Source organism: Melitaea cinxia, chromosome 23 (assembly GCF_905220565.1).
Source record: "Melitaea cinxia chromosome 23, ilMelCinx1.1, whole genome shotgun sequence".
Lineage (NCBI taxonomy): Eukaryota > Metazoa > Arthropoda > Insecta > Lepidoptera > Nymphalidae > Melitaea > Melitaea cinxia.
The window spans coordinates 8,164,483-8,176,808 of record NC_059416.1 but is presented as its reverse complement, the minus strand read 5'-3'; the positions used below and the strand labels follow the sequence as shown (position 1 = coordinate 8,176,808).

The window sequence follows — 12,326 nt, the reverse complement described above, 5'->3', positions numbered from 1 at the left end:
ATATAATTACAATGCTCCTAATAATCGAAGTAGCTTTTTTAATAAAAATAGGACATAAAACAAAACAGAGTACAATACAAAACATTAAAAGAAAAACAATAATACATCTACACAGTCAGCAATATCAGACAGTGAGTATCAAATCGTCACGCGCGAAGCATCTTCAGATGTTACAAAATATCACCTATATATATACCGTGCTATCCCGGCCGCATCTCACTTGATCCTCAACCACCAATCCGAAAGGACAGCTCTTACATAACATATATATATCGAAAATGAAAGTGATCTGTGTGTTCCTAATCACGGTGGCTTTATGTCACGCCGCGCCTGGTACGAGTAACGACGATGGAAAAATTGAAATATTTTCAGGGGTTGCCATCGAAAAGTAAGTTTTTTTATTTCTATTGTCATTCTTTATCAGTAAATATTTATTTTAATATTATTATTAATTTTGTTTTACTCGTAAAGTTTTTTTTATATATATAAAACAATATCAAGATATAATTAATCGTTTATTGTTATCATCTGATTGAAATTTTGAATTAAAACTTATTTACGCACGCTTAACTTGGAGAGTACGCTGGTGAATGCGGGACGAGAGCGTTACGAAAACTGTGATCGGGTGAGACGAACGATGTAATAAAGAGAGTTACGAACACACATTTTCTTTCTCTCTTTCTCTCATAGCCTATCTCATATCAGATCTATTGTGCAGAAGTTTTACTTCAGTGGTGTGGTCTAAAAGCACACTCGTTATTTTAATAATTATTACATCAATGTGTTACTTAAAGAGAAATAAATTAGAACTAATTTCTTCAGATGCTTATATTTTGTTCACAAGTTGTAAATTAAAATTTCTCTGTTACAAAACACCATTGCAAAGCCGTTAAAAAAATGTTGAAAAAGGGCACAATAAGAAAAACATTCGTCAAAATGTACTTTAACTTTCACACGCTAAGGAGAAATTATCAAAACAATGACTAAACGACACACCGGATTACTCAAAAGGGTGACAATGACATGCCTTTCTAAGAACATGTAGTTTTGTTGTTCACATGTGCGTCACTTTGTAGCTCATTACTTTTATATGGCTATTTCCCAAATTTCATGAAATAATAGTTTTCTGGAGTATTCCATTTCTCAAAAAACTTTTCCGATTCTATTTTCACGAGGAACCTTATTCAGATTACCACTCCAAAAAAAATTAATAGCCATTAACTAAATCATTTAACCCTACTCGAGTAATTAACAAAATGACAAGAGGTTTATATAAATTATAAATAGACTATGTTATGATAAGCACATAATATGATCTAAACACCAAAAATTTTTGTCATTATAATAATATTTCTTACAAAACAATACTGACTGGACTATATAGGCACTACCTTTCAAACATTTTTTGTGAAAAAAATTAATCTTAATTGAGTCTACAAAAAAATATATCTCCTCTAATACGTTACAACTTGACATGACTGATTACAGGTAATATTTATAACTTAATCCAGTGAAGATTAGAAACTCGATGACAAATGAAGTCTGCATTGTATGCTAAATAGCTTTTTAAAGGGCGGAGTTTTATGTATTTCATACAAGAAAAATGATTATAGCTTTGTATTGTTCAATAAACGTTGGTTATAAATTATATTTCTGTACTAGATTTTGTTTTGTTATAATTATAAGTAATCGTTTGTAATCAAGAATAAAACACACGTTTTTAAAATTGTTGCGCTAGAATTTATTTTACGAATTTTTGTTGACACCAAATGTGCGACTGAAAATGTTGCCAATGAGTAATGAATTTAAGATTGAATGTTACGAAAATTATATTAATATTTTAAATTGATAAAGATCAGCAACAATTTGTAATAAAATACCTTTGATTTCAATGTTATTCAATATTGTTCGTAGGGATGCGTCAGGTGAAGATAAACTGAACGTAAAATTTGAACCTGGAGAGTTGAAGGAAGCTGCAAGAACATTTGAAGAAGGTAAGCGATATTATCTCTATACTCAAAATAAAAGTATAATAGACCTAATTTTGGGTGAAACAAATTAAGATCCGACCCTTCTACTTTGAGAAAAAAGCTTATGCCCAGCGGTGGGATATAACAGCCTGAACAATAGATGTGTATTGAAGACATTTTGAAATACTTATGATAGGTTACTCTGTTGTCGATACTAAAGCCAAAAATGTCATTTTATTATAAACCAACTAGCTGACCTGGCGAACTTCGTATCACCTTATTTTTTTCTGAAATATAATAATAACATAATATATCAAAATAAAATATAGCCTATCTTTTAAGTTGGATCAAACTGCACACGGTGTGCAAATTTGACTAAAATCGGTTAAGTAGTTTAGGAGTCCATTGAGGACAAACATTGTGACACGAGATTTATATATATTAAGATAACCAATTTCAAAAATAGGTTTGGTTCTATGTTTCACCGTATATATATATATATATATATATATATATATATATATATATTCTTTTTGTCAATCCCTTAGTCATTAGCCATTGCAAACGCATATCAAGCCAAATTACTAAATCTATTTGAATCCAGGTACGATTTGAGTTCATACTACAGGTAGGTGCTTTAATTGCAGTTTATTTTTTATTCTTTAATTTTCGAATTACTAATACATACCTTAATAATTCTTAAATATGAAGCAATTCAATATTATAGGATTAATAGAACAGCTTAACTTATTATAATATGTGATAATTGACCTCCCTGCAGATTATTTTAAATTAAATTACCAGAATCACATGCGTGTTTTAGACTTAGTTATACAACTTTCTATTGCGTATGCTCATGATATTTTCTGAATAAAGAAATATTTGAATTAAACATACAATAATTTTTATCACAGATACACGCAAAAGTTTTCACGATTCTAGTGTCATGTTACATTCATACACGTAATAGCACAATGACTTAATACATTCTTTTTGAACAAAAAAAAAATTCAAATGAATTAATTGTACGTTGAATTTTTGTTGTATACGCTTAGCACGATATGTTTTTAAAATGTTAAGATAAAGAGGTTCAAGTGAGATTATTCAAGCTTAATTTAATGTGTTATAAACATTATTATCTATACAAATAAATAAAATTAAAGTATCTGTTTGTAATACCAAACTAGCTTTTTTACAATATAATAAATAAAATAAATTAAATGTTTGTCTGTCTGTCTGTTTGTTCCGACTAATCTTTGAAAAACGGCTGGACCGAATTTCACGGGATTTTCACAGGCGGATAGCTGATGTAATAAGGAGTAGCTTAGGCTAATTTGATTTTAGAATTTCGTTTATTTTATAACTCTGCGAATCGAAAAATAACTTTTTTGTTCAATAACACGCGGACGAAGTCGCGGGCACAGCTAGTTTCTGAATAACTCTGCCTCTACAAACTTGTAAGAAGTTTAAAAAAAAACCACATAAATTTTGTTTTTTAATTTGAAAGCGTCCATCAGAAATAATATTTTTCGTATCCTGACAAAAATAAAATTTTAAAATACTTTGAATTCTGAAAAAAGAAAACTCGAATAACTGGTCTCGATTTTGTGTTACTCTATCTTGAAACACATACAACAACTAAAAGTAAGAAGCGGAGTAGCCAACAATGGCAAAATAATTGCATTTATATGCAAGTTTTTATTTTAGTATTTAATATTGTAGATACTTTTTTTTATAAGCAAAACATTAAAGCTTAAGAATGGAAGTATGTAAATATAATTAAAAAAAACAGTAATAATTTATAATATTTAATAATGTCCACATTATGCGGGTATTATTAAAATATAATAATTAAAAAAGAATGTAAAAAGTAGAGATAGTTCTCGTAGAGCATCTGTGCACAAATCCACAACAGGCTACTAGTTGTAAATAATTTTAAATATATGATTAATAAAAAAAACTTTAAAAGTATATATTATTCACGTTAAGTAGAGCCGCCGTGCACACGTGCTCGTGCACTTTCAAAGCGCTCGGTCAAGGTCGCTCTTACGTCACCTTACTCAACGAGTCGTTGAACTTTCGTTTCAATGTGTGCGTTTATGTGTAAGATGTTGTTTATTAGTCTTTGTATGTTTTTAGTATAATAAGTATCTTTCTACCTGCTAAATATTTATTTATTTCATTTAAATTTTCCATTAATATTAACTAGTACTAATATAGACTTTTAAAAACTACGTACATAGGTATAACTTAATTAAAACTTATGTCACCCGTATAATAAATTTACGTACTACGTATGTATAAAGGTGTATCTATGTTTTTTTTTTTTTGTATTATACGTTTCTGTTTGTTTTTGAGTGTGTGTGAATAAAATATTGATCCTTATTGCTTTAAGTAAATGTATTTTGTTTAATACATTTTATTTTAACTTAATTTAATATCAAATTTTCAAACCATCAATTATATTATGAGTGTAAATTTTACTACTGTTTTAAATTGCCTTGTCTTTAGTTCTCTACAATTATAATCATTCTCTATAATTGTAATCATTAGATAATAACATTTTATGTGATAATTAATTTAATTTGCCGGGTATCATTTTACACTATAAATGCGTTACTTTTCTCTGTTCGGTGTTAAGATATTTGTATTCTTGTAGTTAGAGATTTAGCGTTATATCACGCCGTAATTTTTATATTATTACTAGCTGTACCTGCGACTTCGTCTGTGTTTTGAGTATTTACGTGTTCAACGTGATTCTTTAAATTGGCATTACTTTTTCGTTTATGAACCGATTGACATGAAACAAACATTAAATTGTTAAGCTTACCACAATATATTAGTGAAAATCATATTCAAATTGGATAAGCCGTTTCTGAGATTAGCGTACACAAACGCACAGACAAACAAACAAGAATTCTAACCATCACCCAGAATGGGTGCTATTTGTGTTGATAAAGGTACCAATAATATTTTATCTCATATATTCTAAACTGCGATCATGTACATTTTTTATATAATACATATTATTAATTGTATTTTTTTTTTGTTATAATTACTAATTAAGCTGGTTATAAAAAAAATATAGCTAAATAGAGACAAAATCTCTTGCAATATTGTCTCACTGCAGTTTTGTAGAAGTAAAATGTTACTATATTATTTAAATCCAACGTATAAATAAATAAAATAAATTTAAATCAATCGACTTTTAAGAAAAAGAAGGTAAAATAAAATATATACCTTTGTTTGTCCTTGACATGCTTATACCACGTAACAGGGCATCGAACTGACGCCACTGACTTTCATTTCAATGCACTGCAACGTGCGTCTAACGTTATTAAAACCTGTAAGGCCTTTGCGTTATACCTGTAGGCGCCTAAAACACCGAATGTTTGCATTTCTCGTCTCTGCGTCATCTGCGTTTTGTTGTGTTGCCTTGAGTCACTCAAAAATTTTAAATTTCGCTGTGAATAAATTAAATAATTAATTTTTAATTTTTTGTGTGCTCACAGAAACAAAACTTTTGTCTTAATATTTGTAATGGAAATATATATATTGCTTTTGTTTGTTTTGTGTGTTGAGAACACCACATATTCTTTAACATGTACTTAGTTACTTCCAACACAACATTGAAGTTGGTGAATCTTTCAACTAACGAAGTGGTATGATGCCAAAGTGAAGATTTTGCTACTGTTCCAAATTCTTCATACAATTTTACTGCCTATATATTTCACATTTGCTATATCTCCTATTTCAAGATATGTTTTGTGACATTATTCTTTGCAGCAATTTAAAAAATAGTAGTAGGTTATAGCGTACCAATAATTATATAAACGATTTTTTTTAAAGATCTTTATTTTCCGGACGAAATGTCGATACGATCAAATTTGTATACCTTATATTATTACCATAATATAAGTTTATTTGTAATTTGTTCCAGCTCGTGGTAAGATCAAGAAATATGCACCATTATTAGCTGGTATAGGTGTGAAAGTGGTAGCAGTTGTGGGTCTGCTCTTCGGTGCTCTAACCCTCCTGGTGACGAAGGCACTTGTCGTAGCGAAGCTGGCGCTCCTCGCTGCCGCAGCACTGGGAATCCATAAATACTTAAGTGGTGGCAGTTTTAACAATATTAGCAAGGTAAGTCCAGTCATTCACATGAATTATTTTTAATATAGCAAACAGACAAACGAAACTACTTTAGCGATTATACAATTAAATTTACCAAATCACGTTTAACTCGCTAGCCCTTGTCAAAATTCTCGATCATGCGCTCCGAGCTCATTCTAGAGCGTTCTTTTAGAAATGCAAAATTAATTTGAATTTAAAAATCGCGAGAAAAATAGCTAATTCCGCGAATAATATACGCCGCATACTTATACACTTACTCGTATACTACTAATTACAAAGTACTTTCTGCTCCGATGGTTGTGGGTTCGATTCTTACCCCGAGTTTGGGTGTAATGTAAATATTTATTTATATATTTATATATATATTACCTAAAACACAAGCATTAAGTTTACTTTAGGAACAGACGACCGTGTGTGTATTGTGTAGATATTTATTTATTTATTTATACTACGATTATCGTGCGAATATGCTTATTTATTAAATATATATAAAATAATATATTATAAATTAAATATAATAGTAAAAGTTAATATATGTATAATACAAATAAATACAATATATATAAATAAAAATAAATGACTGGTACCCTACACTACTATTCACCTATTAAGTGATCACAATCAACATTATGTACACGAATAAACAGGAAAGTGTTGTGATTGTAATATTTTATTTATTATTTATTGTAGACTAAAAAATAATAAAATAAACTACGAAACAAGAAAAGTACAATATGTTATCTTACACCTAACTAACCTACCTATAATAAATATTAAAAATATATATATTTTAATTTACATACTAATATTTTGTAATTGTTTAATTTCAAATCAAGTAAAATTAATAATTTTATTCTAAACAGGCATCAGGGTTCCCAGCAACCGCCCAACAGTGGACTGCGCCATCAGCTTCTGCAGCAACATATCCTTATGCAAGGTCGGTTAACGGACAAGAAGCAAACGACTTAGCATATAAAGCGCAAATACCGTCATAATATAAATATAATGCCATAGATATATAATAATATAAATGTTTCAACTTCAACATCTTTTATATTATAAAATTCATTAAAATTTTTGAAGTTGAATGCATATAAAGGCTTGGTTTATATACAGATATTACGGTAACATATTATGTTTCACTACGAGAGAAAAAAAAAATATAGTTAGTGAAAAAATTAATAAATATTCGAAATACACGACTGAAGTATGTAATGTTGTAATATGCAAATTAGTGTAATCATTTTTAAAAAACATTTGGTTTCGGATAATACTTTACTAGTAACGTAAGTAGTTTATATGTTACAAGTATGAAATAATGATAGATTCCAATTTGTTTTTGAGCGGTCGAGTATTAAGTTAGTGACGTCATGAAATATCGATAAATCAAGAAAAAAGGGCGAAAAAATGTTTCCAATGATCTTTATTATATGATATTTTTCATATATTCATAGAAAATATATTAAAAATATCAATATATAGTATATTTGATTTAAGTTAAAATTAAGTGTAGTAGCTTTAATTCTTCAATTATGCTGAATTATAAGGTGCAAATTTTATTAATAATTATAATATGTTACTAAAGTTTATTATTTATTAATTACTTATGCTTATAAGCACTTATTGATTACATTTTCATTTTTAATTAATTATATTTGTGTAATAAAAAAAACTTTTGGATTTAACAGGGTATAATTATGGGAAATAAAATTAATATTATTTAATTTAAATTTTATTTAAAATTAAATTAAATTATTATTAATTATTAATCTAAATTTGAAATTATCTTTGTATAACTATAATTTTGCTTTTAACTCACTTTTTAGTATTTTTTAGATTTTCTTACGGGTTTATATTATGTCATTTAATGAGCCAAACAAACTTAAGTAATATTCTTAAGAAAGAAGACTGTATTTCTAATATTATAATAGTAAATAAACGATTAAAACATACGTTTGTTTTTATTGTGTAATTATTAGAAATATAATTAAAAATGTTAATTATTCAAATACCAAACCTGTGTCTCAGAGTGTACCTATAGACAATAGTATTTAAAATCTAACATTACATCATAGACGCTTATAAATTGTTTCATGACTTTAAATAAACTTTAAAAAAAATACAACATTTTTGATTGAGAAAGAATTAAAGGAAATATAAATGGATTTAACTTTATATCAAATCCCAAACGAAATGAGAACCTTCACTTGTTTCAAGTTACTTAAAATAAGAAATCCTCAAAAAATACTTCAGTTTGACCAAGTAATAATTTGATATGATATTTACAACATGTGGTACATTTCAACATTAATTTGAGTATAATTAAACAAACAATGTTTTAATAATAGTTTGATAGGATACAATTCAAATATGATACGTGCAGCGCCATCTATCTTTAGCTTATGAAACTCATATTAGAAATCATTATCTATATCTAAAAAATAACGCGAAGACACCAAGGGCAATGAGACCCTGGCCCAATAGAGCCAAAATGATGTGACCCCGGAGGCTAAGCCCCGGTGAAGATAGCCTGGGTAAAGAGAGCAACCTCGAGGCCCGTACCCAGACAGACCCTCGGGTCTGTCAGGAAAACCCACACACTATCTATATCTATCACAGCTGTTCTTTTGCGATGAAATTTTTTTTCTCTTGTTTATTATTTTGTTGATACATTTCTTTTAATTATCACACTAGTCTTTTGTTAAGGGTTTTGTTTAGTCAAGAAACATTTTTTTTCCTTTCAATTATTATTCTTTATCATCTTATGTATTCTTCTTCTTCCTCGTTCCCTTAATGATGAGGATCGCGACCACGAATGATATGTCTCCATTGAAGGCGATCGTAAGCAGCATGTGTTGTACGGTTCATGCATGTAATTTATACCGACGTTGATGACGTTGTAATTAAAACTGACATCGACTAATAATTGTGAGATATATAAATATAATTTCTTATTTCAATTATAAAAACACAAGGAACGATTTCAATTAAACTTTTATCTTACCTCTGTCTCTATATTTTATTTATTTTGTGAACATGAAGTATATAAATTGAATAATTTATTTTTAATTAAAACATATTAATTTTAAACTTATTAATTACCCGACTAATGTGTTAAAAAATACATAACATATGTTTTAAGGTGCTCTTTTATAAATTATTGATGAGGGAAAGGCTGTATATTAACAAATTAAATATATTATACGGTACATCACTAACCATTTATTTACTTAAATATATTTAGTGGTAATTTATTTCAGTTTCATTTAGATAACATATTTATTAAAATTTTACGATGAATTATATAAAAAATAATGGGTTGTCTAGAAAAAGGACTAAATAACCATAGCTCTAACCATTCTACTACACGACCTGTTAACTATTTTAAAACTATTTTTAATAAGGTATTTGTGATTTACAATAAAAATGTTTTGAGTTACAATAATGTTATGCTGAATGTGCAATGTAATACTTTATTAAATAAATAAATAAAGTATAAATAAATTAATTAAAATTACCATTATAAAAGATTTTTATAAAATCATGTCATAACATCGCTGTTAGTGTTTAGAAACTAAACGCAACAAACGCATTTAACAACATTTATACTGGACTTCAATGGCTTTCTTATGGAAAAAAGATATCCAAGCCATCTTCATTCACACATAGACACTGTATTGATACACTCGTGTACGTACACGCCTTTCACTCACCAACACTACGGCAAGTTATAAGAACAATACTAGTATGGAGTAACTTTGATTTGACTTAAATTATATATATTTTACCATTCTTCTAGATGGAAAAGTAGGCCGATGCCTTAGAGCCTATATCAAAATATTTATTTTTATTTATTTATTAATACTTTATCGTACACCACAACTACATTTTTAACATTAAACACATTTAAAGATAGTTCCAGACTGTGAAGTACAATGTACGATGAAAGGCCTATTTAGCCATTTCTTCCAGACAACCTAATTAAAGAAAGGAAAAATTTAAATATAAGCTCGAGAGAAAGATTTGTAAAAAAAAATGCTTTTTTTTTTAATAAATTTTAAGTACAAGTTATTTTTCTAGTGTATAAATATCAAGGAATTTTATTATGTTACAATATTCATGCAACAAGGCATGATTATTACATGTTGATTATTCCGTAGTTTTGTACTATCGTTTATTTTCATTCGTTTTTTTTTTAACTTAAATAGAATACAACAAAGTTATTTTATTAAAAAATAATTAAAATCAGTTTGAATTAAGTCTAAAATACATATTATTTCACCTATAAAAGTCGGCTGTTACCTATAACACAAGCATTAAGTTCGTTACCGTGGCAACAGACGACCGTGTATATGTTGAAGATATTTCATACTTAATATACTTAAGGTAAAAAATGCAAAAAATACAAATTTTCATAGACTTATAAACATAATGTGTCGTAAAGTTAAGAGTTACAGATTGTTTAGTACAATATAACTGAGGTAGGGCACAGCAGGAAATTTACTGATCAAAATATAGAGCAACCCGATTGGGGTAGTATACCTTACAGAAGAACACAGCTAAATAGCACTACTCTAAAGCAGTGTTGTGTTCCTGTTGGTGAGTAAGGTGACCAGAGCTCCTGGGGGGGATAGGATCGGGAACACGGTTTCAATACTTCTGGTGTTGCAAACGTCTATAGGCTACGATAATCGCTTACCATCAGGGGAGCCGTACGCTTGTTTGCCCATGTAGTCATGTATAAAAAAACAATAGACGAAAATATAGCTAATTAGTCATTCCTTCCAGAAAACTCAAACATAAAAAGGACAACTTAGCATCGAAATATTATCATTTATCATTTTATTCATTTCCAATAACCCGTTTTTCTCTTTACTTTTCTATTTCATATATGTTATTAATTATTATTATTTTAAAATAGTTACAAAGCGACTCAATAGTTCTCCAGTCCGCATTCCAGCAGAAACAGAACTTTCTCTACCTCTACATTGACACTGTTCTTGTGTGTGTGACACTTTCACTCGTTGGCGTTTTTTTTTTCTTCTTTTTATACTTGTTTTATATTAAATTATATAAAAAATACGATTTAAAGATATTATGAAAGAGTAATGGTAAAGTTATTATCTATAGTTAAATTTGTATTTGTTAAAAATCCCTTTTAAAATCTTATAAAAATATTGTGTTATAAAAATATATAATAATATCTATTGGAAAAAAATAAATTTGTGACTGTACAGTTTATATCACTACTTGTGCATAAAAAATTAATAATTGAAACTATATTTAGGTTTCTTAAAATATAGTAAACAAATATGAAAAAGTAGGAAAACATTTTTCATTTACGAAGTCCAAGTTACATTTGTACAACTTGTTAATATATAAATGTGTGTAAAAGATTATTTATATCACAACTAAGCAATTTTTCTTATGTTATTTCTCATATAACAATAGTTCTCATTTAACAATCAAAATGATTTGTTAAGATTTTTAATAACATATAAAACTAATTTAATTTTTTTTTTTCAATAACAATTTTTTTTTTTCATACATAGACACGAATGGAACCTTATTTTATACAATTAACAGTTAAGGGTTGTATATAAAACAATATAAAATTTAGGAAAAAATATTAGAAACATTTTTGCTTGTGAAATTAATTGTTGTCTTACAAAAATAAAAATTATTGTTTATTTATTTCACGAAGTATATTCATTTTAAAAAATTTAATATCAAAAACTTACCTGTTGCATAACTGTACTAATTAATTTATGAAAAAAATAATACTTTTAACTTAATCTTTCGTTTATATTATATGTGTATTTATAGTTAATCAAAAATAAGTATTTATATATACAAACTCGTTTTAATTACAACGCGTGAATAATGGTTTGATTAGTATTACTCAGGATCCTATGGGATATTAAGAAAACAGCGTAGTCCATGTATTAATCAAAAGTTTAAACTATATCTACATAATATGTTGAAGAGTCAAAATCAATATTAATACTGTCATTTGAATAACATGTAGTAAACAATTCCCGGTTGTTATCATGTACACCTGATAGCGATCGCTACTCATAGTAGAGAATATATCCACCAACCCGCATTGGAGCAGCGTGGTGGATTAAGCTCTGATCCTTCTCCTACATGGGGAAAGAGGCCAGTAGTGGGATATTACAGGCTGAAGTACACAATTAAATTAATTAAATTTACAGTATTAAACAC

At 28.0% G+C, this 12,326-nt stretch overlaps 1 protein-coding gene across 1 annotated transcript; it reads left to right on the top strand.

Annotated features, from left to right (window-relative positions):
• Positions 1-278: 278 nt before the first annotated feature.
• LOC123665064 lies at positions 279-7,096 on the top strand. The gene is made up of 4 exons (XM_045599414.1): positions 279-388; positions 1,915-1,994; positions 5,911-6,110; positions 6,965-7,096. The coding sequence occupies exons 1-4, from the start codon at positions 279-281 to the stop codon at positions 7,094-7,096; spliced, it is 522 nt and encodes a 173-aa protein (XP_045455370.1).
• Positions 7,097-12,326: the final 5,230 nt, after the last annotated feature.